Below are 27,885 nucleotides of genomic sequence, written 5' to 3'. Positions count from 1 at the left end.
TGGTGTGATCGCTCAAGTAATCTACCAAGATTCACGAGGCCCCCCTTGGATATGCGCTTCACCAAGATAGTCATCAGTCGAGTTAATTCAAGGACCGCTACAGGTCTACAGCAGATGTACTATATAGGTCTAGACCATACCCTGTCTATACCACGCCATGAGGAAGCCATTTCCGGTGCGAAGTTCCCATATTTCAGGTTGGCTCACGGCGAGCAAAGTAGGGAGGAACTGCATCGCACAGCTTTCCAACACGTCTTTCTTACGGCTCCTCGGCCTGCCGTTAGAAAAGGCTCCTTTTCGCGGCATTAAAGCCCGCTGATTAGACGTACACAAAGTACTTCACTCACATCCTTAAACCTCCGAACCTGACGTCGCTAACGGAGCTTAGAGCTTCTCGGCAGGCTTGTCAAGGAACGCCGTGCACTCGATCTCGACATCGGTGCCCAGCGGCAGCTGGTAGACAGCCACGCAAGTCCGAGCCTTTATTTTATCAAAAAGATCTCACGTTAGTTCCGCAATAATCCCCAGATATTTCATTGACAGAGTCAGAGAGGGGGGGGGGTAGGGTGAGGATGAAAACTCACGGGCTTGGGGTCGAAGGTGAAGAACTCGTCGTACGCCTCGTTCATAGTGGCGAAGTCGTCCATTTTGGTAATGTACACGTTCACCTTGACGACGTTTCGGAGGCTGCTTCCCGAAGCCTCGAGGACGGCGGAGAGGTTCTTGAGAGCTTGGCGCTGTGAGGGTGTCAGTTTGAGTTTGGCTCAGTCGAGATTGGAAGTATGTAATATCTTGAGGTTTGGGGGAATGGGGAAGGGGAAGGGGAAGGGGAAGGGGGGGAAGGTGGTGAGACGTACGGTGCGGTCCTTGACGGTTCCCTCGGCCTGAACCATGCCGGGCCTATCGGGCAGAACGCCGATGTTGCCGGAGCAGTAGACCATGCCGTTGTACTTGATGGCTTGGGAGAACTGCGGGAGAGGCGGCGGCGCCGCGGTGGTCAGGACCTTCTCGTGGGACATGGTTGCGGTGGTCTTTTTTTGCCTTGTTTTGGCTGAGTGGTTTTCTTGTTCAGGAATTGACTACTCCGGGGAGGATTGGCAAACTGCAACTATGTGGGTGACTCAAGGGGATGGTAAACAAGTTCATGAGTGAGAGGTCAAGTAGGTGTGTGATATATAAGCAGAACGTCTCGGCGCGGGGTCGGAGGGGGAGTGGATCCTTCCCGGCAGCGCGGGGGGGGAGCATAAGCCGGGATACTCGCTTAGAAAGCAGAAGACCCTGAGATTAGCCGTTCAGACTATCGAGCACATATGATCCACCATCATCGTTTGAAGCCACGACTCCGCACGAGAGGAAGTTAGTAGCCAGTGATTGAATTTGGAAACGTAATACTACTTTGATGCAGCAGAATGTCGCTAAGCCGGCTCAAAGCGCGATATCCTCTCTGACGGGATAGTTCGCCGCGGACGGAGAAAGGTGGGGTGGTTTGGCTGGCCGAAGCCGGCCTCCGCTCCGACTTCTAAGCCACAATATCGCAACGTCTTCTCCGTTTTTATAACCCAAACCACATTCAGAAGAGTCTGGCAAAACAAACGCTTTTGAGCCATGATGTAGTATATGTAATTGACCTAGCGGCAGCATCTTCGGTCCAGTTTGCAGCTCATCCCACATATCTTATTTACGTCTGTATCATGGACAAAAATGCTCACTTAACGGGTTGCCAATTCATATTCACATCGCGCGCTGATGGTTCGTAAAGTGTCATTGATAGACTGGAAATCTAAAATATATTTTTCCGCGTGAGAGCCGTCTACAGAGCCGTCTACAGAGCAGTCGCGCTCGTCGCGTGCGGGCACTGTGTTCAGTGCTTGTGCAAGCGCTGCCAGAATTTTGAGGGATTAGGATTGGTGGGCATTACGACGCCTTTCTTAAAGAGACCGGCGAGTGTATTGGCGGATTTCCTGTCCAAGAAATCGGGGTTCGCCCCGGTTTCGAGTAAGAATGAGACCAAGGTCTTGTAACCCGCCCTGACTGCTTTCAACAGCATCGTACGGCCTGCTGGGTCGCGTATATCAACATCAACTCCGTTGAGAATCGCCTCCCTGACAGGGCCCTCGACATTTGGCCAGGCTGAGTCAAAGAAGACTTTATCGCGGGCATACCGACTAAGCCCTATGCGCAAGAAATCCCGAGCGAAGGAGTCGCGGTCCTTGATGTTTGCGCCTTTCTCCAATAGAAGTTTTGTCAAAGTGTTAGGAAACTGGGTTGGGTCTAGTGTTGCTGAAAAAGGTCTTTGCCCGTTATTGTCAGCGATGGTGACGTCGGCGCCCTTCTGGATTAAGAGTTCTGCGAACTTAAAGTCTGCCCTAGCACAGGCCTCGAAAAGAATTGTTCGCCCAAGGGTGTTTCTTTTGTCAAGTTCGGCACCATGATCAAGCAGTAAAATTATTAGTTCATAGCCCCTTCCTCCCCCGGTCGTCGAGATTGGGGGGCGCAAACGAATATTGTGCCGTAATTCAGCGCTGGTCGTACCTTTTACCTTCGAGCTGCTATATGCCAATATTAACGGGGTTTCACCTGCGCCATTGCTACAGTTGACGTCTGCGCCCGCCTGAATCAATGTCTTTGTCATCCTGCGGCTCCCACATAATGTACTAATATGGATTGGCATCTGGCCGCTCTTGTCTTTGCGGTGCACATCGGCGCCTTTTTCTATAAGTAGTTTGGTGAGAGATTCGCTTCTTGAGGCAACAGCTCGATGCAGTGGTGTCTGCCCATTTCGAGTTGAGGCGTGGATATCGGCACCTGCTAGCAACAGAGTTCTTGCTATATGTTCATGGCCATTCTGGACAGCACAAATCAGTGGAGTATCGCCCTTTTTGTCGTATATATCGATTTCGGCTACTAAGCGAGAGTAACCCTGATCCATGGCGCCGAATTCTTCATCTTCTGAGGAGTCTGAGTTTTCAAGACAGTCGTCAAGTATCTGAACTGCGCTAGCAAGAAATTCGACAAAATCTTCTTGCTTATACATGACAGCCCACCAAAGGGGTGTCCGGCCATGTTTGTCTCGCGCATTGACATTTGCACCTTTGTCGATGAGCAGCTTCGCGATGCTGATATGGCCATGTTCTGCGGCTATTGAAAGTAGAGTACGGCCACTTTCATCAGGCAATTCGACCCTGCAAGATTCCTCCATGTCTGACGACCCTGAGCTGAAGTCAGAAATGGCGCCTTGTTGATTCTTTTGTCTCCCAATGTGATTCAAAAGTGCTTGAAGCACAGCCTCGTTGCCACCTCGAACGGCAGCTTGGAAAATACACCTGTTTCTCTCCCTTGAAACATCGAATCGGCGATTCTCACGAAGGATTGTCTGGACAAGCGATACCAGGCCCTGTTCTGCAAAAATGTACAAACGACTGGCATTCAATGTGTAACCATACGATTTGTGTGCTCCAAAAATGTTATAGAGCTTGATCCATTGCTTGGTTGAGAAGCTTCGAATAAAGTCGTTCTGTGGAACCCAACTCGATGCGATATTTGCATGATGTAAGACATGAGTTGTTGCGTACTCTAAGAACGGAAACTTCTGAGCTATCACCGACTGTAAGTATTTGGCGAATTTGTGAGACGTTTCCAAGGCGAATTTATCTCTGTTACCAATCGTCGATGGTATCTCGCAGCTTTTGATGTATGGGTAAAAGTCGAGGTTTATGTATGTGTAACAGCACTGCTTGAGTGTTTCATGGCTATGGCGATCGCGATCTGCTCCAAGCTCTGGCCAAAGTGATTCAAGACCATAGTCCTTGAGCAGGAAGTCTCGCACCGACTCATGAATGAACTGAACCGTGGCGTTGACTGACTTTGTGGATTCGGCAAGCCCTTTAGACGAACTGACAACAAAGCGATCCATATCGCTCAGGGTTATTTCTTCATGATCCCATTCCTCAAGGCAGTCGGATTTCAGGCCCGCGGCCATGGCGAAGAAGTATTCTTCCGGTTTCAACGGTCGTTTACTAAAGAGAATCCACTGAATGGAGAGTAGGAGTTCATCCATATTTTCCTTATCCCTTGTCAATATATCTCTGAATAAGTCGCTCAACTTGGTGGGTAACTCATTCAGTTTGCTTTCAAGGAAGAGCATACGACCCCGGTCGATTTCCTTGTTGAGAATGTCGACGACGAGTACCACCCACATGAAAACCCCTGATGCCTTCCGGAGAATCTGCGCAGTAAGATCTTCAGTTCGTTCTTCGTCCCTTGTATTCAATCGGCTGCGCACGTATTCCTCTAGGTCTCTTTCGTGTTCATGCTGGTCTTCTAGGACCAGCCGGATGCCCCTGTCCAGCGTGATATGCGGGTAGTGTCGGCTCGAAAAACAAATATGAAATTTGGTCCCTGACGAAACGGCACCTCTTCCGATGTCTTCGAAGAAGCGCACCATCTCTCTGACTTCATCTTCCTCACACTCGTCGAGAGCGTCAATGAAGCAGGTAACTTGCCGGTGACCGAGCAATTCAACTGATTTGCTGAAAGCCCTTTTCAGTATATCCAGGGTCCAAATATAGTTATTGTCGCGAGCGGTTGATTTGGCAACTAAGTCCTCAATCGCATCCGTCATGTCCGGTAGTTTCCATACAAGTTGGTAGAGAAGTGACCGATACATTCCAATAGTCGTTTTCTCAAACTCATCGCCTCTTGCGTTGAAAAAGAAGGAAATTACTGCTGCGTTCACATTTGTCTTTCCTATTTCCTCCTTTGATCGCTCAGAAATATACTTCATGATCGTCGACTTACCCGTCCCAGGCTTGCCGCTGATCCACAAAAAGCCGTGATGGTCAGGCAAGTGTTCGAGGTCTCGCCAACTCAGGTACCCGGAGTGATTGCTCAGCCACTGACAAGTGTCGCCGAATGCTGTTTTTATGGTCGATTGACGACTACCGATCTGGTCAAACCTTAGAGACTCCAATAATTCCCGTCGACGGTCCACTACTAGTGTCTTGTCTTTGCATATGTTAGCGAAAGGTATCAAGCAACGGCGTTGACATGGACATACTGTTGCCAGGCAGGGTGGATAGGAGTTCTTTCGCATACGCGGCCGCTGTGGCTGCTGCATACTCCTGCCACTGCTTGGCTTTGTGGGAGTCCGAATAATCGCAGATGCCACGGATGACCAAGCATGGAAACGCGTCCATCAGGCCAGCTGCCTCCATTTCGAAGCATAAGATATTGTGTTCTTGTGCAAGACGGTCCCTTGTCTGGGCGTCCCTCATCACTTGATTGCCGGAAGCGATGACTCCGTAATGTATCTTTGGGTTACTGTCCGGCCGAGGGGTGCGCTTGACTATCTTCGAGTTGTCACACCGATCGCAGCTGGCCGCTGTATGTTCATAACTCGGCTCAAATAGTCGATCATGGTCGGCCCCTTGATAAATGTAGTTGGTCATTGCTGGATAGCGCTCAAGCATCTCGGCAAGAATCTTGGGGATCTCACTGGAGTCCCGCTGGTGTCGTGCCTGTAGCGAGGAAACCGCTGCCAGCAGTGGTCGTGGTGGTTTGTTCAAGGTACCTGTTGGTGTAATTTTCCCGTCATGTCCGGTCTTGCCAAAATCGTATTGGACCACTCGATCGCTGACAACAATGTCACCCAGTCGTATGTCGGATGTCCTCGGAACACCGCCGCCAATGCCGACCATTAGACCAATCTTGATAGAGGGAAAGCTGCGTAACATGTCCTTTGCCACAACTGCTGCACTATTTGTGCCATATTGCCCATGTGGTAGACACACAATGACAACGTTATGGCCACAAATGGCGCCGAGCACATATGTATTTTCATCACTTGGATCCCTCTCAGTTTCCCCATGAAAGCTGTCCAGAATGGCTGTGGCAGCGGTCATTTCCACTGGAATTGCACATATCCAGCCAACAGTATAATCATTGCGCTGCAGTTTAGTCTGGGTATTATGTCGTCCTGAGAAGGGCGGTCCAGAAGTTCTGGATCTTTTGATGCCTGTCATACAACCTGGGCCATCATTTTCGTCGAATTGATCTCGAGGCCTCTTGGACAGAGGCGTCTTCCTCTGACCTTGCCCTCGAGACTGGTCACTCATTGGGGCGTGAATGTTACTGAATATGCCGATTGACTAGTTATATTGAGTAAAACGCTGGATAAAGCTAGTGGCAAAGGCCTTTCATGACACTGTTCTGCTGGCTACACGTGAAAGAAGCCGTAGCTCGAGAATGGAATGACATGGGCGGTGGCGCAATGCTGCGAGTGCTATTGGAGCCAAACTAGGCGAATGAGTGTTTCCTCAGTCAAGAAAAAGTTGGCAAGATGACTGAAAACGTGAGCAACAAGAAAGTAGCACATTAGGCATAAGTTTGGTCTTGTTGTAACGATGCTGAGAAACATTGCCCCGACACAGCCTCACATGCACCCCCGCCCCTATGTTGTCTCTCACACTGTCAGCAGGCACGCCTCTGTGCCGCAGCAGCCGTTCGAGGGGCATTTTAGCGTAGACAAGGGTAGAAATCACGGGATCCTCCGTGATGGCATGGATGCATAAGATTCTACCAATCAAATCTAGCTAAGACTCAAGATCTCCCATATGTAGCACCTATACTGCGGAGCGCTCTCGTTCGCCACTAAATGGTGAAAGCTGCAAGGCCATTGTACTCACCCGTGATCTTGCCTCATAGTGTTCTTGAAATCGCATATCGCCAAATTTTTTGGGAGGGAATATCCTCTGCCAGTAGAACCACAGCAGAGCCGTAATGACAGTGATAGGAATGGCTACAACCCAATATACCCAAAACTTCTCAGAAACAACCCACTCGGATTCAGACTTGAACTCAAAGAACGTAGTGCTAAAGATCGCAGATACAAAAGTAGCTGGTAGAAAGAGCAAGGTAAGGAAGGCGACTGTTTTCATCGCTGAGCTGTCTTTTTGAGCGGCGCGGCCAATGGCGACCGATATGCCTGAGTCGAACTGAGCAACCATGTTGAATGCGAGTGCAATTTCGTTGAGAAGCCGCGCTTTGTTTGAGGCTGACCGCTCCTGGAGGCTACCAATCATCCCTTCGAAGAACAACAGGCGGCCGTTGGTGTGCTTCCAAGCCCTCGTCCAGGCAGCATCAGGGAGTTCCTCGCACAAGTCCAAGTCCGCCTTCAGTGCCTCATGCTGCGCCATGATTTGCCTCGCTGCCTTGACAGCTAAATCTAGCGTCTCACAAACGTGAATCGCATGCCGTGCTGTTTCGTGCAAATGGCGGTAATTAGGCGTCGGTTTTGGTTTTGACGGGCCGTCCCTCTCTTTTTCAATCTCCCTCACTGTGTCGCGTACTGACCATACGGCAGCATCTTGGAGTGTAACCAACTTTTCCAGCACAGGGATATATACCGAGTAGGGACTAATGTAACCATTTTCATCAGGGACACCAGACAATGCGTCCGGCTCACCGGCCGGCACTCGCCCAACACAGCTTGGCGCCGGCGGTTTGAAGTCGAAGATGATCAAAATCGTTTGGCGTGTTGATTTGATCCATCGTGTGAAGATGTTGAGTTTGAACCACTCGTAACCAGGATCATGATGTCTGTTGGTCAATTTGGCTTGAAGTCGCGCCCATGTATCTGATCTTTGTTAGCTCCCGTAGTCTGACTCCCCAAATGCGACTTACTCAGTCCTGTAGTATTGCCCTCGTCGTCCATGATCATTTCCTGGCCGAAGAAACCATTGGCACCTTTGCAATACCCCTTCCACCAAAGATCAGGAATCCCGAAAGTTGCAGTGAACTGCGCGCGACATCTTGAACAGTCGCGTATTTTTGTTGCTTCAGCGTTTCTGTAAATGCCTTATGTGAGTGACAGACCACACTTCGCAAAAGGCACCAGAACCTACATGATGCACATATCATAATCGGCCGAAGGCAACACGGATCCCTCACCATGTGGTGCTGCCCGTTCAGAACGCACCCATCCTTTTCCGGTTCCTAATTCTATCAGCAATTGGGCTCTCGTGGCAATGATTCTTGCATACCCTTCTTCCAACATTTGAACGTCGGTTTAGGACACCTAGTGCAAGACTTGTCATCCATGATAAAAAGTCCCTGCGGTGGTTGAAAAGCCCGAGGAAGTTGAGAGAAACTGAAGTAGAAAAACGTGGAACAACGGGTAATGTACACATGCAGATATATATATCTCATCTAGAAGATCAGGCTCCGAGGAGAGCCGCACAGCTCTGCCCCTGCACAACTGGGTCGCTGGCATTTGACCGGGGCAATACACACCAATCATGTGGTGGCCAGAACGATGCGCAGCAAGGCGTATTCCGCGCCGTTTTTCGCCCTGCTGCAACCAGCGATATCGTCAAACAGGTCGCAAGGTCCGCATTTTTGACGTTTGCACCGTGAGCCCGTGGCTGAGATGTCCATCACAGATTTTGATAGATCGGGGTCTAGACCGAATGTTTCCTGCTAGGAAACAATTGGAGAAACTGCGGCAAACAGCGATTTCAAACCCCCAAGAACATACGGGCTAAATATACCCAATCATGCTTCATGGTGGCAAGCGGGTTAACGGGAGTATGCAGTATCAAAGACAACGTTGTCTCCCAAAAAGAAAGGAAGCGGAAGAATGACGCATGGTCGGTGCCCGGAGCAGCGTCCCCAGGGGAGCCAGGGGAGGGTGTGGTCAAGGCGACCATTGGGGGGGGGGATAACCTGACCAATTACCCACTTATTTTGTGATTTGTGGGGCTACCCTGAGATCAGCTGACCATGGTCAGCTAGTTAGCTATGGTCAGGTTGAAATTCCTTAGCGCGGTTTGAAACCTCACCCTTGACATACTTTTTGTAAGAACATACGACATTTAAACGCTTCCAAATCCGTTCCGAATCGATTTACAATGGCTCTTCAATCGATTGAAAATCTCTTCCCTCGCCTAGAGGGAATAAGTCCTCTATTAGAACCTACTAGTCTTGATGCAGAAGCTGAAGAAGACTTAAATCTTTACTATCAACTACCAGCCCAGGCCCAGTCTGGCTTACCAGTAAATGAGGAGGTAGGGATATATAAGAACGACTTTGGAATTAGTTCTAAATCGATTCAGGATCAACTCGAAACCGATTCAGAAATACCTCCAACACTTGTTTCATCAGAGGCAACCCGTTCTGGGCATAATAGCCTCAGGGATGTTCATGTACTTGCTCAAAAAGTAATCTTTCTACCTACATTTATAGAATATCCAGAAACAAGTAAGAATGGAGTCCTTTATGTTATTAATATAAAGACTTTAAATAAGGAGGATATTAAATCGCCTTGGAGAATGGTAAACGAACTACTTTTGAATCGATCCGGGATCGATCCCGAACTACTTCAGAACTAATTACATCACAGATTCAGTACAACCATGCCCGGCAATTCCCACCAAAACGGACGACTTCAGCATTCCTTCAAAATGCTATTTGTTTACGTTCAACTTACACTTGTACAGGTGGAAAGGCATGCTCTTATTTCGATCAGAATCTTCCATGCTGGAAGCATCAGAAAGTTACCCCAGAAATCTTGCAAAGTATTGAAGCATTACGAACAGAGGTACTACAGTATGATCTCAAACGGAAAGCAGTTTCGTAAGCATTCAGAATCGATTCCGAACGGGTTCGGAACCCTTTTAGAAATAATATACTAATACTTATAAATAGATGGGCACAAGCACAGATAAAACGTTTCCAACAACATACCGCCTGCCGACCGTTTACAGAAAGATGTAGTCTTGAAGTAGTTAATACAGAGTATGGGGTAAGAAGCCTTTCTGAATGGATTGGGAATCAATTTGGAACTGATTCGGAATCACTTTAGTATATTCCAGGAACTTCCCAGATCACAGCCCGCTGCATCTGCTGGTCACAAAGTCTCCAAGGAGAAAACCATTATATTGGCTTTCCTCCAATCGAATTCCAGCTATATTTACCTCTAATCAAAACTATACTTCAAGGGGGAAGTATAGAAGAAAGCTCCCCTACTGATAGCTGTTATCTTTTTGCTAGCAATAAGAGGAGAATTACACGATGCGGTAAGTAAATTAGTATCGAATCGAATCCAAATGGGTTCCCAACTGATTCTGAATCAATCTAGACGCTAATCATATCGTTCCTGAAACAATTCTTCAAATTACGTGTTCAGTAAAATGGAACTTCTGGGTCCCGCTTGATCTAGAAGCTACCCCAGTTATTCTTCTAACTTCTCATGGGGTCCATTTACATCCACCACCACCACCAGTTAGAGCCCCAGCTGGTATTATATCTGGGCTGCAACAGGTAGTCCAGAAGATCAATCAACCTAGAACGGGGTTAAGTGAGAATCCTTTTAGAATCGTTTCCGAACCGATTCAGAACTAATCCAGTACTGATTCTAGATGCATTCCTACAATCTCGCGAACTTCAGGAATTCTGTGATACTTATAATAGCCAGACTATTACAAGCGTTCATCAAAGTCTAGCAAATACAGACTTCTTACGCTCAATTATCCGTAAACAAGAAGCAATTAGCTTTCCAGCAGGCTGTTCACGTCTAGCGATTTGGTATGAATACCAGTATGCTCAAACTAGGCGTCAAATTCGGGTATGAAGTGATTCTGAATCGGTTCTGAGCGGGTTCAATACTAATTTACTTATAGTATATTCAGTACTTTAATGATGACGGCAATACATACCTATGTATTGTATTTCATGCAGAGCAAGCTGAATTATGGAAGAAAGAGGCTTTTAATACTTTCCAGGTAGATACAAACTATAAACATCTAGCTGGAAAGGAGGAAGTTGAGGTTATTTGGGGATGGTATAATTCGATATCTTCGAAAGGTGCGTAATCGCTTCTAAATCGATTTAGAACGGATTCTTAACAGATTCCTAACTATTTTAGCAATTCCACTTATCCGAGTTTTTACCAATTCTGAAAGTACAGAAATGTATCAGCAGATGTATACAATTGTGTTTAAACTACTTTATAAGAAATTTGGATATAAAGTCAAGTGGAAACACCTTCATGGTAGGGGTCTACTAGGTATTACAGTTGATCAAGACCATAAAAACCTTATTGGTATGGGTTCTTAATAGTTTCTAAACCGATTCAGAACCGATTTATAACTAATTATCTAGGGTTTGGGAAATATCTATCTCTGGAATGTGACCCAGAGCATAGACCATGGGCATGGCAGGTTGAACGCTCTGTACGCTTCTGTTTAATTCATTTCCAACGAGGGATTGAGGCATACTGTACAGAAGACCGTAGCCCTGACTCTCTATGGAATCAAATGCGCAGCCTACTATTCTGCCGTTCCTCAGAAGACTACTTCGCTTTATGTCAGGCATTTGAGAGTAAGGATCAATTCTATATCGCTTCCGAATCGCTTCAGAATCACTTGGGAACTAATTTACTTAGCTGAACCTCAAATAAAAGCATGGGCTCAACATAAAGCCCGAAAAACAATTGCAGCTGGACTTAATCAGAACTGCTCTAAAATCCCCTTATCAGATTGGAGTCAATTCATACCTAATACAAATACTGTTGAGGTTTTACATGAAGCCTCATATACTTGGAGTAATCGGTATTTACCATTACTTACATGTATCCAGAAGTAAGTTTGGAATCCCTTCTGGATTGATTCGGAATTGGTTTGGAATGCGTTGAGAACTAATTCAAAAGTACTTAGATGTGCAGAATACGATCGCCATCTTTTAGAGCAGGATACAGTGTTTACAACACTAGGAATCCGGCTTTCCTGGAAAGATGTTTCTATTATTAGCCGTTATAATACAGCTGCAAGCCGTTTACGTAAGTTAAAAATACTTTAATATTTATTAATAATTATTTCTAAATTATTTTAGAACTTAAACGCCAACGCCAGAGGGAATCCCGTGAGCAACTAGATAATGAACGTGTTGAAAGGCTTTTATCAACCCGACTCTTTACGTCTAGTCCCTCAAGGGGTACTAATTCAAGAAGTCCATCCTCAATTCCGAATCGATCCCGAAGTCTTTCAGAAGCGATTCGGAATCGATCCCCTCGTCTTTCCCATGCTTCATCTTCTGGGGTTATTAGGTCAAATACTCTCCAAAGAACATCTATTTCTAACTTAAGAAACGAAATCAGACAGGGACAACAAGATGACTTTGACTTACAGAAGCAAAGTCTAGAATTAGAAGAAAAGCGATTAGAATTAGAAGCAAGAAAACTTCTAGTTGAAAAACAGAAGCTTGAACTACAAGAAAAGGAACTAGAGTTAGCAGAGCGGCGGAGAAGGTTAGGACTTTGATAGCATATAGGATAGGTAGAGAATCGATTCTAAATCATTTCTATATTGATTTAGAAATGCTTTTTTAAAAAAAAGCTTAAAAACCGAACGCCCCGGGTATCTATAAAGAATTGATTCTAAAGCGGTTCCAAATCGGTCCCGAAAGAAGTCCCAAACTGGTTCCAAACCGATCCTGAATTGATTCAGGCCTCATCTTCTTCATCATCCTCAAAGCGGGCCCAGACCTCACATTCCTGATCGCGAAGGGCGGGAGGACATTCTGAATCGATTCGTAATTAGTTCTGAACTGCTTCAAGACTGATTCTAAACTTACTGGCATTGCGGGCAGTGGTGCAGTGGGTGCACTTGCCCTTGGCAGGGAAGCCGGCGGCGCGACGCATTTCGGCGAAGTTGATCTGTTGCAGAATCGATTCAGAATAGGTTCCAAAAGGATTCCGGATCGATTGAGAATCACTTACCACAGTTTGGTTGCCCCGCTTGCGCGTGGGCACGGCAAGAAGGGGGGGAGGGGTCTGCGCCTTCCGTTTCTTGGAAGGAGTCTGCAGCTCGCTGTCATCGCGAGCGCCGATGGCGATGCCGTGGATGCGGTCGTAGAATTCTATTCATAATCAGTTTAGAACTAGTTCAGAATCGGTACAGAATCAGTTCAGAATCACTTACCAGCTGCATCATCGTTCTCCTCGACGGAGTTCGCGCCGGACTTGCGGCTCTTAACCTTGGCCGGGACCCCGTCGAGCTTGTGCTTCTTGATGTGGTTCTTGAGGTTCGACTCGCTCGAGAACCGCTCCGTCTAATCGATTCGAAATTAGCTCTGAACTAATCCGGAACTGATTCTGAATTACCTTGGTGCACGTGATGCTGCTGGATCTACCACCCCAGCGGCAGTAGAGTTCGCCAGGGGCGAGCTTGACTTCGCCAGCCTGAAACGATTCAGAACTGTTTCTGAATCGTTGTGGAATCGCTTCTGAATCACTTACCTCGTTGAACTCGAAGGGAGGAAGATCCTCCATGCGGTGGTTCTTGCCGCCCTGGAGAAGACCTTCTTTGTAGGTCTTGTAATCGTCCTGATTCTGAATCAGTTCTGAATCGATCCTAAACCGATTCCATTGTACTTACAGAATCCTTGTATGAAGGCATGATGTCGGATTTCTGAACTGATTCGGAAGTAATTAGGAATCGGTGCGCCAGGGGGGGGGGGGGGCGCATACGATTTGAAAGGGTTACGGAGGGAAAAGGAAGCGAATCAGAATAGAATAGGGATTTAAATATTAATATGGGGTATGCACCCTAATCAGTAGTGGGACGCAATCAGTAACTGGTCCGTGCACCTGACCGATTAAAAATTCCATGGTCAGGTGGACCCACTTCACCTCAATACAGCCAATCATAAAATTGGTCAGATAGACCCATAATTCATTTAAATAAGTGGGTAATTGGTCAGGTTATCCCCCCCCCCCAATGGTCGCCTTGACCACACCCTCAGGAATTTCAACCTGACCATAGCTAACTAGCTGACCATGGTCAGCTGATCTCAGGGTAGCCCCACAAATCACAAAATAAGTGGGTAATTGGTCAGGTTATCCCCCCCCCCCAATGGTCGCCTTGACCACACCCTCCAGGGTCCCTCCATCTTGAACTCTAGTGCACAAGGTGGGTGCTCACGGCGGTAATCCTTTGGGGTAACCTCCACTATGAAACGGGGAGTCGATGGCGGATAGCTCAGGGGTCGCTTTACTAGTTTCAATCATCTGGTCCAATCACAGAGTCCCGTTTTCAAGCAAGCAATCACAGCTGGCTAAGGCGAACACTGAAAACACGCCTACAGGAAGCTTGTGCCGCCTGGACCTCAGCAAAAGATGCCAGCTGGAAGAACCCCGCGGCTTTGGATACGTGGAATGTGAACCTTGAACAACTCCAATCCATTGATTGACACTCCGCTTCGGACCGAGCTTGCGGATAATCTCGTGTGTTTTCAAGGTCAATTCTACATGTCGTCCGTCTTGTCTTGCACCTCTGCGACCATTATCTGACCTGTTCTCTCTGCTCGTCTTCCCCATCCGCTGTCCGTAACAAATCCTTCGGAGATTGGTAACCATGGGCTGGCCTTACAAGTTCCTCGACCTCTCCCGTGAGGAGGTTCAGCTTCGACGACAGACTCTGGATCGGTACGGCAGCTACGCGCAGTTTTCGGCCTTAACGCCAATCATTCTTGCCTTACTTTTTCGCCTGTTCTCCTATCTTCAGCGCCGTTGGCAAGCAAGCGCAGCCTACGATGCCGTTCCAGACTCTCCTGATTTGAAGAGGAGAAGGCAAAGCTGGGTTGGTAATTTGGATGCAAACATCAGAAAGGGAAAATGGTGGTTGGGCGATGATGTTTACTTTATGGGACAGCATTGGGGCCAGAAGGATCAATGGGTCTTCGGCGTGGCCTGGTTCGCATGGCTACTTGTGCTGTCTGTCTTGGAAACGGGCGAGGGTGAGTGTGAACCCTCTCATTGCATATGGATTCTCAAACAATTCGGGAGCTCTGCGTGAGGCCAGGATGAGCCCGGATGAGATTGCGATTCCCTCTGACATGTCAATTGAGTATTTGCTAACGCTTGCTAGACTACCTCCACCTTACGAAACGTTTCGGCATCATTGCCGTCTCACAGGTCCCATTCCAGTACATGCTGGCCCTAAAGAGCTTCAGTCCCATCGCCAAGGTCTTCCAAACTTCCCATGAGGAACTCAACAAATGGCATCGGGTACTCTCTCGAGTGACACTGTCCCTTCTAGTTCTCCATGCCATGTTCTATATGAATTTCTTCGTCGAGAAGGGCATCCTTCAACGCCGCCTATTCGCACCCGTCGTCTTTGCTGGCGTCGTCGCCTTTGCAGCCATGAACATGATGACCTCAACAGCTGCTGCTGCCGTTCGAAGGTACTCGTACCGTGTCTTCTTCATCACCCATCTGATCGGCGCATTTGCCATCCCGCCGTTGGTCTTCTTCCATGCCAAGTCTTCCCGGCTGTTCATGGCCAAGGCCATCATTATCTTCCTCATCGACCTAGTCGTACGCCGCCTCCGTACCGTCATGGCGTTTTCCAAACTCGAGACTATCCCTGGCACCAATCTGATCAAGATATCGGCTTCAATCCCACAATTCAAAGTCAATGCGTTCCGTAGCCGTCCAGGCTCTCACATTTATCTCAGCATTCCTGCGGCTGCACGGCCTGGCGGTGGCCCTACGTCATCTGGTTCTTTGCTATATGAGTTTCTGTTCAACCCCTTTACAGTGGCATCAGTCGACGAGGAAACCGGTGACCTTACACTGGTTGCTCGTCAGCTCAATGGCCCGTTGACCAAGCACCTTGGCAGCTTCGCAAATGCAAGCACCAATACCGACGACGGCAAAATCCCACTCTGCATTGAGGGCCCCTACGGTGCTGCATCCATTCATTTCGATAAGCTCATCAGCGCGTCTGTTGACCGTGTCCTTCTGGTGGCCGGCGGCGTAGGAGCCACTTTTACTGTGCCCATCTACCAAGCCATCCTTCAGGATAACCCGAACGCCAAGATCGAGATGGTCTGGTCCGTTCGAGGAGCCGGCGACGCAACTTGGGCCATGGCAGCGGACAGGTCGCCCAAGAGTATCTTTGACGATAGCAATGTACAGATCTTCCTGACCGGCGACACCCTCGACTCAGAAACCACAGGGCCCATGGCCGGCCTACCCGCTGAGACCAACCCGGAGGGTGAGATGGAGATGAATCCCATGTACCGTGACCGCAGGCGGAATCTCTTCACCAACGAGCATAACCGCAAGCGCCCTAATCTGAGAAATGTTGTCGACAACTTCTTCAGGCAGGGCGCCGAGGAGAGAGTGGCTGTGCTGGTTTGCGGGCCATCGGAAATGGGTAGGGAGATGCGGGAGTACGTTGGGGCATGGGTCATGAAGGGTCGGGAGGTAGTGTGGCATAATGAGGCCTTTGGGTGGTGAGCAGCATGTTCATCACTCTCTTCTATGCGGAGTTGGTGAGACTTGAGGATCCGGGGGAGTCTCACATATATACTTCACATACACTTCACAGATGTAAACAGGAAAACCTGGGGATTGTCCTAACATAGATATAAGATTTTGTTCATTTTTTTTTTTTTTTTTCATACAAAAGATGTGCTTTACGCTCTTGGTCTTCTCTACATGACGAAGTTTCATGAAAACCTCATTGTGACTTTATTGGCACGCAGCAAGACAGAAAGACTTGGAACAATTCGTAGGAGAAGTGGCAATTTTCTCTATGGTGAAACACACGCTCTTAGGATGAGAGCCTTCCCGAACGCCAAAATCGTAACTCAGTGCTCATCCATCATATCTCACAGTTTGTCTCCTTCCGTTGCAGGACATGGCTCTAGTCAGCCCGCTTCTTAGAGTCGCCAATATCACCGGTGTCGAGGTCTTTGCCCTTGACCCCGCCAATGTCACCGTCAGCATCGTCCTCGTCCCATTCATCCACCTGGTTTTCGTCCCAGTTGTCTACCTCTTGTTCAAGCGTCCGTCCGTTGCTGCCTCCAACGTCACCGCCGTCTCTCGCACCGCTTGACTCGATGATGCCCGTCTCATGGCCCTCGCCCAGCTCAACGTCTTCATCGTCTTCTCCGGGTACAGGAGCATATGATTTGGAGCGGCGCTTGCGTTCTAGCATACGTTTGTGATACCACGAACACAGCCCCAGGCCTGCCAGGGAACCCACGATATTGGCTATGATATCATAAAAGTCGAACTCGCGGCCATTGGGGAGGAAGCCCTGCAAGAACTCGGAGCCAACTCCAAGAACGAATGTGCAGACAGTTAGTGTCAGGTTGAGGGTGCGGCGACGGTTTGTGTCGAGGATCCAGTAGAAGACGATGGTGAGCAGGAAGAAGGTTATGAAGTGTAGGACTTTATCGTTTACGTATTGGCCCAACTGGAGGGTGGTGAGGCCGGCGTAGCCTGCAACGAGGAGAAGGGCGAAGAAAACGCCTGACGGGGGAAAATGTTAGCTAAGCGCCATCTAGGATTGGGGACATGGGGGAAGCTGTAGCCGGAGTTGGAGCTAGAGCTAGGTTTGGGATCTGCGAGATGAATGGGGACCATCCGGGGCCAGATGAAGCTTTTAACGCACCTGCAAAAGGCAAGCGTATCCGCATTTCGAAGGGTCCTGCGGCTCTTGCAAGATGTGGTTTGATTGGTAGAGCGTGATGTATGTAGCTTGGGATGTGGTTCGTCGTTGATGCGTGCGTTATACGAGTAAGGATAGCAGTAGCTTAGCTGCAAAGTGTCATGTTGGGACGGATGGTCGAAGTGGTGGCTCGGGGCAAAGAACAACGCAATGTAATGTAATGTAATCAACGAAGAGGGTACTCGTAATGGGTCGTCACGGACGAGGGTGGGAGGTGTGAGGTGTACAACTGGCCGGAGCTTTCCAATGACTGGATCGGGAGGGGAGAGCTTTTGCTGGCTGCTGCGGGAACAAGCAGCATGCCAATGGAACTCAGCCCACTACAAAAGAAGATACACTACAGGTTGGTGGCGGGCGGGACCTGCTGGACGCCCCAGGCTGCGAGGGATCAAGACAGGGGTGGCCCCCCAAGGTTTTTTGGGGGTTCGGGTCTAGGTGGTCCGGGCGGGTTATCCCGTGGGCCGCGGAGGACATGGAGAAGCGCGAGTCGCGATATCTGGAAGACGCGTAGGTGGACTGCGATATGTGGTGGTTGATGTTGTGGTGAGAGCGGTCTTTGGAGTGTCGCAAAAGTGGTAGATAACCATCGCCGTAGTCGCCGAAGCATACTGATTATGCACCCACAATCTTACATGAATACTTGCTCGGAACGGCATAAAAGTACCTCCTGTAACATGAACTCTACCTGCTTACTACTGCTAACTTGCCTCCAGGTATGGACTGCGACTGGCTAGTGGGCCATCACGTGACAGTATCATACGCGATCCGATCGCTGGGGATCCAAGGGGGGGAAGCGAGTGCGGTGGCCTGGTCGCCTCGCGCCGTCGTCGGCATTCGAGGTTCCTGTACCTGCAGCTGGCGACCGCGACACCAAACATGACCCCAGTGCACGTCTTTTCTGGGCCCAAAAAATAGATTATGATATCAATAATCATGCAAATAACACTATAAATAATTTTTAAATTGATGCGACCGTGCTGGTGGTGTCTAATGCCGTTTCGCGGGTGGCCGACCCAAGTTCCGTGTACCGCTTCCAGCGGCCGGCTCGCCGTGTTCAGGCAAGGGAAAAGTTCCATCGCATACACTTGGTACGAGCCTCTCCAAATCCTCAACCTCACCTCTCGGAACAACGTCTAAAACCCCCTATTACCATCCATCAATACACAACAACCGCAACTTCTCGCAACGTCCAATTTGGCTGGCCATCTCTATCGATGTCGCTCTTTCTCCTGATGCGCTCGTAACACCCCTTTGCCGCCCGGACTCGGTCCCTGACGAGCGCATTTTGTTGCGCATGGCGACACTTGGCCCGCTTGTCGCTATCATCCATTCGGGCTCAAGATGTCCCTCCCCAACGGCCAACACGCATGGCAACCGCCCTCCCTTCATCACTCAACCTCTAGCCGCCTGTTCCATCAACTTGATGATGGTCCTGCGCGAACTGGAACCCCCGTCGACACTTCCATGTCATTGATGCCTGAGGCACAACCTGATATTGAAGACGAGCGACGGCGCGCCTTGTTCAAGGAACTTTATCACAAGAGCGAGGCGAAGATCTCGTTGCTGTTTGCTGATGATGGCTCCTATAATTACCCAGCCATCGATGCGCTTCGGCGCCCCTCCGCCCCCTCCCCCTCCATTCTACCCCCTACCACCGATCATGCGCCGATCCAGGAGCCTCCATTAAAGAAGGCCAAGCGGGTCATCGACGAGGACGATTATGGCGATGACGACGACGAAGACGAGGAAGACGCTACCTCTTCCGACGCGAATAAGTCCAAGAACGGCATCGCGGCTGCCGGTGCTGGCTCGCTCCTCTCCCCCTCCAAGTCCGGCAGTTCGCCCGTGCACTCCGTCAGCTCCCCCGGTAAGCTGCTCGATAAACTCAAGCAAGCCGATGGATCGCAGGACCAAGCAAAGACGAGCGAAGATGCGCGCAAACAGCTGGAAGAGGCGCGCAATGCGACCGAAGAGGCGGCGAGACGCAGCTTCCATACCATATTCTACACACTAGAGAACGACCGGACTGCCATGTTGGAGCAGCAGCAGTTGGAAGAGTCCGAAAAGCAGCTACAGGCGGAAATGGAAAATAACAATAGTCACAATAACGCTAACGGCGGCCAAGCCGAAAACCACGGCTCTCTCAGCAGCGCCAACCTTGGCGCGTCGAGTCTGACCCTCAAGCACCTGATTGCGAGGATAGATTTGAAACGCGACCAAGTTCGCGCCTCGGATGCGGAATTGCGATCTTTGATGAACGAAGTGCGCAAGAACCGCAGCAAATGGGCCAGCGAGGAGAACGTCAACCAGGAGGAGTTGTACGAGGCCGTCGAGAAAGTCCTGACTGAATTGAAGGCACATACAGAGTACTCGACGCCCTTCTTGCAAAGGGTGAACAAGCGAGATGCACCTGACTACTACACACGTAAGTCGCCTCCAGGCAGACGAATTCGACCATGATTGGCTAACGACTCTTGACATCATCCAGTTATCAAACAGCCCATGGATTTGGGGACCATGACCAAGAAGCTCAAGTCTTTGACCTACAAGTCCAAGGCTGAGTTCGTTACCGACCTTAACCTAATCTGGGATAACTGCCTTCGATATAACCAAGATATGGGCCACCCCCTCCGGCGTATGGCTAACGGTATGAGGAGGGAAGCAGAGAAGCTCATTCCCCTCATCCCAGACCTTGTCATCCGACCAAGGGCGGAGGTTGAGGCTGAGGAGCGGCGTAAACAGAACGGCGGCGAGGAAGATGGTGGTGACGACTCTGATGACGAGCCGATCATGTCCTCCCGTGGCCGCACTGCAGGCACCAAGGGCACCAAATCCAGGAAACAGCCAACAGACCAAAAAGAGGGCACCCCGAGCGTTGACCAAAAGCCACTCCTGCAACTGAATGGCCTGCTTGCTAAGGGCAGGGAGGGTTCTGAGGCTGTCGACGGTAGCAATGGCTTTGGCACACCCATCGCGGGATCTGCTACCCCTGGCGGCATCAATGGACATTCAGGAATCGGGAGCAATGCTGACGCCATGGACATTGATGGACCATCGCTGAACGGTATGGCCTTGGGACAGGCTCTCAATGAAGCAGCAGAGCAGGCTTATGAAGACGACGAGTACAAGATTTGGAAGCAAGTGACCAAGAAAGACCGCGCACTGATCGCAAAGGAGCGTTATCAGCTGTTCAAAGATAACAAACTCAACGTCGACGCCCCAGCTCTTCTCCGCAACAAGGCGGGAATCCGATGGTACTTGAGGAACCAAAAGGAAGCTGAGTCTCTTGGTGTTATCTCTCACTCTGCTGACTCCTCGGCCATCGCCGCAAAGGAAGCAGCGAAGCCTGCCGAGACCCTTGCGGAGGGCATGGAGGGAGAGGAGGAGAAGGTTGTTCCCGCGTATTACGAGCCTCTGACAGTCATTCCCGATATTCAACCCAAGCTTCAGTGGATTGAGGACGGCGAGGGTCACGTTATCAACCAGCATGAGGAGTACCTTCGACTAATCCCCGAGGGTCACTTTGTGGCACCGAAAAGCAAGTTGACCAGCAAGATTGATGCCAACATCCGCCAAATTCAGGAGACGAGGAAACTCTCGAGCAAGATCGGCGTAATCAAGCAGATGCAGATCCAGACTCAGGTTTGTGTTGTACCAGCGCCTAATTGCAGGTAGCCAGCTAACCATATCCAGGTTTACAACAACCAGTTTCCCAAGTCTAATTACGAGTCTTTCGTGGAGCAGGATGCCGAACCCTCTTTCATTGCTGATGATGGCCCTGTTATCGCGCCAGAGACTTGCCATAACGCGTTGCAGCGTTCCGTGGCCAAGATCCTCTACCATACTGGTTTTGAAGAGCTTCAGCCGTCCGCTATTGACACGCTGACCAGCATTGCATCTGACTACTTTGAGAAGCTCATCCGAACTTTCAACGTGTATCGGGAAGCCGAGAAGAAGGAGGCTGTCACTGCCCGTGCCGAAAATGGCGTTCGGTTCCAGTCTCGGTTTACCCCCGAGGAGGTAATCCTGCATACTCTGGATGAGAACGGCTGTGACCTACTGAACCTCGAAACATACGCTAAGGACGAGGTCGACAGGCTCAGCAGCAAGCTGGGCGGTATCCACGAACGCATGAAGTTACATCTTACTGAGCTACTACGTCCCGCCCTCACCCAAGAAGCCGGGCAAGACGGTGTGGGAGCATTTAAGGACGGTAGCGACCAGTTCGTAAGCGGTGATTTCGCAGAGGACCTTGGTGAGGACTTCTTCGGTTTCAAGGCTCTCGGTCTGGACAAGGAGATGGGTCTCGACATGCTTTCGGTCCCTCTTCATTTGCTCCAGTCTCGCGTGCGTAACCAGTACCAGATGCAGACACAGACAGCGGGTACCGAGGTCACTGATCTCTTCGACTCCCTCCCGCCTGTCGATCCCATCACGACCGAGAACATTCATAACCAGATTGGTCTGGTCAAGAACTTCTTCCTCGCTAAGCTTCATGCCAACAGCGATGCAGCCTTGATTGAAGACGAAGATCTACCCGTGAAGCAGAGGAGACCTCGCCCGCGTCTTGGCGCGTCCGGAAAGATTGTCTCTCCACAGAAACGTCCGCCCAAGGAGCAGATCGCACTCGCCAAGAAGAAGAAGAAGATGGAGATGGCGGCTCAGGCCCAAGAAAAGCAAAGCGTCAACGCTTCCCCCGAGAAGGGCGGCAACACGACGCCTGCAAAGAAGGCCAAGAATATCAACATCAACGGCGCGGGCCCCAACCCCCCATCCATATCTCTCCCTCCCAGCATGGAACGCAACGAGAGCGTTCAGAGCCAGGGCAATGCAAGCCAGACCGACAAGGATGAGGGCATGGGTATGATGAGCCCAGAAAGCATTGAAAGGTGACACTGAGATGTCATGACGCCCAAATTCTCCGTATATATCCATCTCCGCACATACGATTCTGGGACCCGACTGGCGACGATACAGTCACACCCCCAACTACAGCACTGCCGCCATCCCAGAAACGTTATCTTACAGCCCCTTGGCTTTTCTACCGATTCCTGCAGTCTTGAGGCAGACTTTCTTATCATCTTGTACTTCCAACTTCCCTCAAGATTGCCTGTTTCTATACAACTTTTTCAATATAAGTTTTCGCCCATTTCAACACATTCCTTGGCGTTGGGGTTGGATTATTATTCGGTCGTCTGGAAAGGGAGACATAGCTCTGCGCGCAGACCAAACTACACATGGCATACTGTTGCTAAGAATATTGGGATACCCAAAAGCCAAAGATTGGCGATTTTCAGGGATTCTAGGCCTTTCCTCCTTACAAAAAGAGAGGCCAATGCGTATTGTACGTCCTTTTTCTACCGGGCGAAAGGTTTCGAGGCCCCACGAATGTGAATTTCGTTTCTTTTCGGACTCGTCCTTCATTTCGTGCCCAGACCAACAGTTCCCGACGTGCCGCGGTGCGGACTATCCATGTCGTGGACTGAAAGAGGGCTTCTTCTGCCTTATTTTCCCTCAGATTATTATAGCGCACAAAGCAATCCCGGCCCCGCTCCTAGTATGAATACAGCGAAAGTAGCAGGGAATGAAGCTTTTTTTATTTTTGTTTGCCTTAAAGACAGACACGGGACTCAGATGGAATTGACTGATGGATTGGAACGGCAACCCTTTATGGCAGCATGGCTTTCTTTCCATTTTGGTTTTTTATCTTGTTTATTTTTCTCAAAATTTGTTTTCGTGGCATGCGTCACGCTATCACCGAGAAAGGCATGCTTTTTCTTTGTTTCTTGGTTGTGATTGATGCGACACGCGTGGGATGTTAAAGTTGATAGACGTGGGTGGAGGAAAGGGCGGCTCTTTGTGTGTGCGCATTAGTATTGTTGTAGCCACGTTGAGATTAGGCAAATCGAGATGAGTATTGAATGAGTTTTGTGTCCTGTGATATATGGTGATATGTGAGGAAGTGTAGTTCGAGGTAGTCTGCCTAGTTTCAGTCTATGATTGGGGCAGGTAAACATGTTCGGTATGGACCAATTGTAGTTTTGTTTGGTTTCGACTTCGTAAACTGCTCATCTCGCATTACTGGTGTTAGTTGAGGGTTATTGGATCTGTATATACAGCCTACGTGTGGTTTCAAGACTGAGGAGATGGGGTGAATCAGAGTCCACGAGTCTTGGCACTAGAGATGGAGAATTGCAATTGGAAAGTCAAGGCGAGACGTAAATGCAGGGGGTCGGGCGTTGGAGAAAGGTTATTTCACCCTTGCTTGTGAGACTTGATGTTGAAGCTCTCATCCTCTTGATTTGTCTCGGTTGTGGGTGTGGTTGTATACCTGTCTCACGACAGGCTAGTTGAGAGAGTTCGAAACTCCAAGAAGACCCCAAAGCCACTTGCGCTCATAATGAATAGTAATTGGCTATGAAGTTATCTTGAGACGACACTTTCGTACCCTAAAAGTGAACTAACTTGCCATTGCGGTTGACCTGACTAACAGCCATAAACTCAGATCTTGCCACATCCAACAGCACATATGTTCAATTATTCAGAGCATGGCAGTCCTGAACAATGAATCTTTTATTATTAATTGTTTCTCCATCTATACCACGTCCTCAAGTTTGGCGGGTCGTGACTCGTTTTTGGTCCATTCAGGATACGAGTTCATCAGAAACCTACCCATCGCCGCTCCTCCGCTTTGTCTGCTGAAGTATCCAATCAGTCTGGCACAGTCCGGCGACGTAAGACCTTCGGTGAACATGAGATACTTGATCGCCATGCCCACGGGGAACGGCGCCGAATGAAGGCCAAAAGTTCCTGCTTCAGGTTGGAAGAAAATGTCTACCACGTCTGCAATTTGGACGCAGTACGGCCGTGGATCCGTACGCTCTGTGAAAACAATGGAATCTATCCCGGTAAACTTGGGTAGTAACAGAGCCATATGAAGTGAGCTGTACACCACGATGCATGCCGCCCAGAAATGAGTCATGATATGGGCCACGGCAAGGTCGTCGGCGGTGGGGTTCTTATAGTTGCGCTCATGGAGGTCGTCGAGGATCTTGCGGGGGGGACTGAGGTTCTGGAGCCACCAGGCGATTTCCCGGTCGAGGCGCTGGTATGTCTGCATGAAGCGCCGGCTTATTTCAGCGCCTGATCCGGGTGCTTGTTGTAGGAGGTCCACCTCCTCGAGGAGAGCCGGCAAGTCAATTAAGATGTCTAGCAAAACGTCCTTGGGAGACTTGGGGATCTTTGTCCAAGGTATAGTCTTCCATGCATCTTCGCTAAGGAAATTTCTCTTCCGGTCCATACATCCGGCGATGGCCTACACAAATCAGCATTGCAAAATGAGATCCAAGGGATTTTCATTCGTAAGAGGAAGCGTCTAGACTTACCAGATGCATTCTCCCCTCTGCAAAGAGGGTGTGTGCATAACCTTCGATATATGCTTCTGGGCCTCGTAACCTGATAAGGGCTAGTTCACCAAGGTTATGGCCATGCCAGCTTCTCGCTTGCGAGCCTTCAACTTGGCTTTGATCCTGTTTGCCATACAACAGCTATCGAATGGAGAAATCATGTAAATAATGAGCTTTACAAATTGCGGATAATTCTTACCTCAAAAAGCCCAAGGCCCCGGGATGCAACCATTACCGCATCCGATTTCCACCTGGTAGGATGTCGCAGGCTGGCATTGACCTCTCTCAAAGCCTGAGTATACATCTGAAAACCATCTGCCATTAGTTCAGACTTGCCACTTTGCCGTCCAAGAGTACAGAAACACATGGCAAGTAGTGTACGCCAAAGTGCTTTGTCGTGCTGGTACAGATCCCTTGCGCAAGATATCCAGCTGTAGATTGGGTACTTGGGTAATATTTCAGCAGATTGCCGTCCGCAAGGGAACCAACTATTCCAGAACAGACTGAGGTACTTGTCTTCGTAGGCTGTGCGGGCCAATGAATGGCGAAGGACAATGTCAGCACGAGGAACAGTATGCTTGGCAACAACCATTCCCGTGCCTCTACCTGGCCCTGACATATTAATAAAAACCTGCTGCCGGTCGTATTCGCAAAAGTTATTTGTTCTTATGCAGTTGCCGCATATTGGCTCTTGGAGATCACACTTTAAGAGATGATATCAGTTCATCTGAAAGCGCTGTGAAACCTCGCCCTGATATTGAGCTTTCTAGACACTTACACCCTTCTTTCGTCGTCGGCATGTTCGACAGCCCTTCGATCTGCCTGCTACACCGACCATGTTGAAATATGAGCTCTGTCTAGTGTCTAGATCACTTTAGAGAGAAAAAGGTGACGACGATGGCACGCTACGGCGCGAAATGACCCTATTCGGGATTCAAGCGTTGTTCTTCAGGAATAGGAGAGCGAAAAAATGTAAAAAGGTGTTGCCAAGTGCGAGGCCATGCGCGGGACACCACAAGTACTTTATGTCGCTTTACTCGAAAGAGTCCATTCTGCGCGCCAATGAGGAACAGACCTCAAATGCAGCCCTACGGCACAACCGCCCAGCTCTGTCAAATGCGGGGGAAACCACCATCCCTGGTTGATGATGTGGGACTTGGAAGGAGATGCGCCTAGGAAGAGGATCTGACGATTGACTAAGACAGCTGAAGTGCGCAGCCAATGGGGGTTTTCCAATGCATGCCCCTAGGCCCGAAGAGGATCATTCTGCGCCGGCGATGCTGCAATTGTCTCTCTTGCCTGTCAGCCAAGCTTCATGTGTTACATTGCGCGCGCATACTCAATTGCATTAACAACATGGTATCGATAATGAAATGCTAGCCTGGTTATTGGCAAGGCTCTATGTACTCGGCGCTGTTCACGGAATCGGAATGGAATGGATTCGTCGGGCCTCAATTCATCTACTTAAACTCGTCAACTTCTTGTTCTATGTCCTGTTGTTGGATGAGGAGTCAATTACTCCCTTCTTGTGTACTCTATCGTTTTGCCTACTCGAACAGTGGTTTGGAACTGTTTGGATTCAATCCCAAACCGCCTCTCATACTATATCAACATAACATAATGACCAACCCAGAGCAATCAAAGTTCAGCTCCTTTTCCGCCAAAATGGGAAAGGTTCATGAATATCTAGGCTTCCGGAAAAAGTACAATTTCATCCTCTTCGTCAACTTTGCCGGCGCGTTGATGGGTTTTACTTTAGCCCGTCTCATGTATCTTAACTTCGATAAGATATTTTGCGGTCCAGGATTTAGTGCCAGCCAACGCGCTCTGCCAGGAGAGTGTTACTACTACCGCAAGTTCACACTCGATCGGATTGGAATAATCATGCATCTTGCATGCATCTTACCCGCATCCTTTCTTGTATGCTGGCAGTTTGTTCCTATCATCCGTCACAAGGCGATTCTCTTCCACAGGATCAACGGCTACGTCATTTTGGTATTGTCTGTTCCAGGGACACTTGGCGCGCTGCTAATTGCCAGGCATGCTGTGGGCGGCGGCTTGGTTGTTCAGGTTGATGTCGGGTTTCTCGGCCTCATATTCCTCGGCTCACTTCTCATCTCATTCATTCAAATCAAGAGATTGCAGATAGAACAACACCGCGCCTGGATGCTCCGAGCTTGGTTTTATGTAGGAATTCCCTCCCGTCTTCTGCCTTAAGAAAATTAGCTAACTAAGGGTTGACTAGGCCGGCGCTATCATCACGATGAGGCCAATTCTGTTCATCGCAGCCCTCATTGTCAGCAAGCAAAGAGGTTATTTTGTTTCCTTTCCTTGTGCCGTCATCGAACACATGTTGGGAAATGTCGACGCTGCGAATGCTACCGCCTTGTTGTTTGAGGGTTGTACTCCCTACATGTCTGGGGAGAGCCCTAATCAGCAGGTCATTGTTGAGGCCAACTACTTCACAAGAACTACCCCAGCTGAAACGGCTGCGGCTTTTCATGTCAGCTTTGGAATGGCTGGATGGTTAGCAGGCGTGATTCACGCAATTGGTGTTGAAGTTTACGTAAGTATCTTGTTATCACAATATGTACTCAAACTAACTGTTGCAGTTGCGTCTCACACCACGTGAAGCTGAGAGGCTCAGGCACGTGTCATATCAACGGCAGCTTGAGGCTGGTATGCGCAACCCTGGAAGTGCTGGCTTGACAATCGACAGATTGGGAGATGCTGAAAAGTGGAAGCCAAAAATTCAGGAAGAAGGCTGTGAGGGGGTGGTGAACGCACAGGCTGCGGTGAGCCCCGCCAATGATGTTGAAAGCTTGCATTTGCCAGAAAAGCAACTCAGGAGAAGTTCCGCCAGTATATAAGTCATAGATTGCTAGTTTGTAGGAAGATTATATTGTTACAACTTGAAGCTTCGCAATATAGGCCTTCATGAAAGAAACTGGTTCTTCTTCCAA

General features: G+C 49.3%; 9 protein-coding genes across 9 annotated transcripts; 3 read left to right on the top strand and 6 right to left on the bottom strand.

The window, feature by feature from the left end:
• Positions 1–384: 384 nt before the first annotated feature.
• Positions 385–1,019, bottom strand: CTRU02_206143 (endoribonuclease l-psp; the record flags this gene model as incomplete). The annotated part of the gene is made up of 3 exons (XM_036728680.1): positions 385–480; positions 585–737; positions 858–1,019. 3 exons carry the CDS (start codon positions 1,017–1,019, stop codon positions 385–387), a joined length of 411 nt encoding a protein of 136 aa, XP_036579569.1.
• Positions 1,020–1,861: 842 nt separating this feature from the next.
• Positions 1,862–6,020, bottom strand: CTRU02_206142 (uncharacterized protein; the record flags this gene model as incomplete). The annotated part of the gene is made up of 2 exons (XM_070204669.1): positions 1,862–5,012; positions 5,038–6,020. 2 exons carry the CDS (start codon positions 6,018–6,020, stop codon positions 1,862–1,864), a joined length of 4,134 nt encoding a protein of 1,377 aa, XP_070061773.1.
• Positions 6,021–6,620: 600 nt separating this feature from the next.
• Positions 6,621–8,097, bottom strand: CTRU02_206141 (uncharacterized protein; the record flags this gene model as incomplete). The annotated part of the gene is made up of 4 exons (XM_036728682.2): positions 6,621–7,633; positions 7,681–7,844; positions 7,902–7,992; positions 8,040–8,097. The coding sequence occupies 4 exons, from the start codon at positions 8,095–8,097 to the stop codon at positions 6,621–6,623; spliced, it is 1,326 nt and encodes a 441-aa protein (XP_036579571.2).
• Positions 8,098–12,496: 4,399 nt separating this feature from the next.
• On the bottom strand, positions 12,497–13,451 carry CTRU02_206140 (uncharacterized protein; the record flags this gene model as incomplete). The annotated part of the gene is made up of 7 exons (XM_036728684.2): positions 12,497–12,573; positions 12,628–12,709; positions 12,773–12,912; positions 12,975–13,104; positions 13,157–13,234; positions 13,292–13,378; positions 13,431–13,451. 7 exons carry the CDS (start codon positions 13,449–13,451, stop codon positions 12,497–12,499), a joined length of 615 nt encoding a protein of 204 aa, XP_036579573.2.
• A 957-nt stretch (positions 13,452–14,408) lies between these two features.
• CTRU02_206139 (ferric reductase like transmembrane component) lies at positions 14,409–16,297 on the top strand (the record flags this gene model as incomplete). Its single annotated transcript, XM_036728685.1, has 2 exons — positions 14,409–14,790; positions 14,922–16,297. The coding sequence occupies 2 exons, from the start codon at positions 14,409–14,411 to the stop codon at positions 16,295–16,297; spliced, it is 1,758 nt and encodes a 585-aa protein (XP_036579574.1).
• Positions 16,298–16,706: 409 nt separating this feature from the next.
• On the bottom strand, positions 16,707–17,484 carry CTRU02_206138 (VanZ like family protein; the record flags this gene model as incomplete). Its single annotated transcript, XM_036728686.1, has 2 exons — positions 16,707–17,317; positions 17,460–17,484. 2 exons carry the CDS (start codon positions 17,482–17,484, stop codon positions 16,707–16,709), a joined length of 636 nt encoding a protein of 211 aa, XP_036579575.1.
• A 1,373-nt stretch (positions 17,485–18,857) lies between these two features.
• Positions 18,858–22,409, top strand: CTRU02_206137 (uncharacterized protein; the record flags this gene model as incomplete). The annotated part of the gene is made up of 3 exons (XM_036728687.1): positions 18,858–19,941; positions 20,005–21,158; positions 21,210–22,409. The coding sequence occupies 3 exons, from the start codon at positions 18,858–18,860 to the stop codon at positions 22,407–22,409; spliced, it is 3,438 nt and encodes a 1,145-aa protein (XP_036579576.1).
• Positions 22,410–24,111: 1,702 nt separating this feature from the next.
• CTRU02_206136 (uncharacterized protein) lies at positions 24,112–25,760 on the bottom strand (the record flags this gene model as incomplete). Its single annotated transcript, XM_070204668.1, has 4 exons — positions 24,112–24,831; positions 24,902–25,045; positions 25,122–25,625; positions 25,701–25,760. 4 exons carry the CDS (start codon positions 25,758–25,760, stop codon positions 24,112–24,114), a joined length of 1,428 nt encoding a protein of 475 aa, XP_070061772.1.
• Positions 25,761–26,542: 782 nt separating this feature from the next.
• On the top strand, positions 26,543–27,792 carry CTRU02_206135 (uncharacterized protein; the record flags this gene model as incomplete). Its single annotated transcript, XM_036728689.1, has 3 exons — positions 26,543–27,109; positions 27,168–27,488; positions 27,535–27,792. 3 exons carry the CDS (start codon positions 26,543–26,545, stop codon positions 27,790–27,792), a joined length of 1,146 nt encoding a protein of 381 aa, XP_036579578.1.
• Between the last annotated feature and the right edge of the window lie 93 nt (positions 27,793–27,885).

The sequence above is a fragment of the Colletotrichum truncatum genome (genome assembly GCF_014235925.2).
Source record: "Colletotrichum truncatum strain CMES1059 chromosome Unknown Contig_0003, whole genome shotgun sequence".
Taxonomy (NCBI): Eukaryota; Fungi; Ascomycota; class Sordariomycetes; order Glomerellales; family Glomerellaceae; genus Colletotrichum; species Colletotrichum truncatum.
Note: the sequence above shows the minus strand (reverse complement) of the source record. Positions and strands in the feature narration are given on the sequence as shown.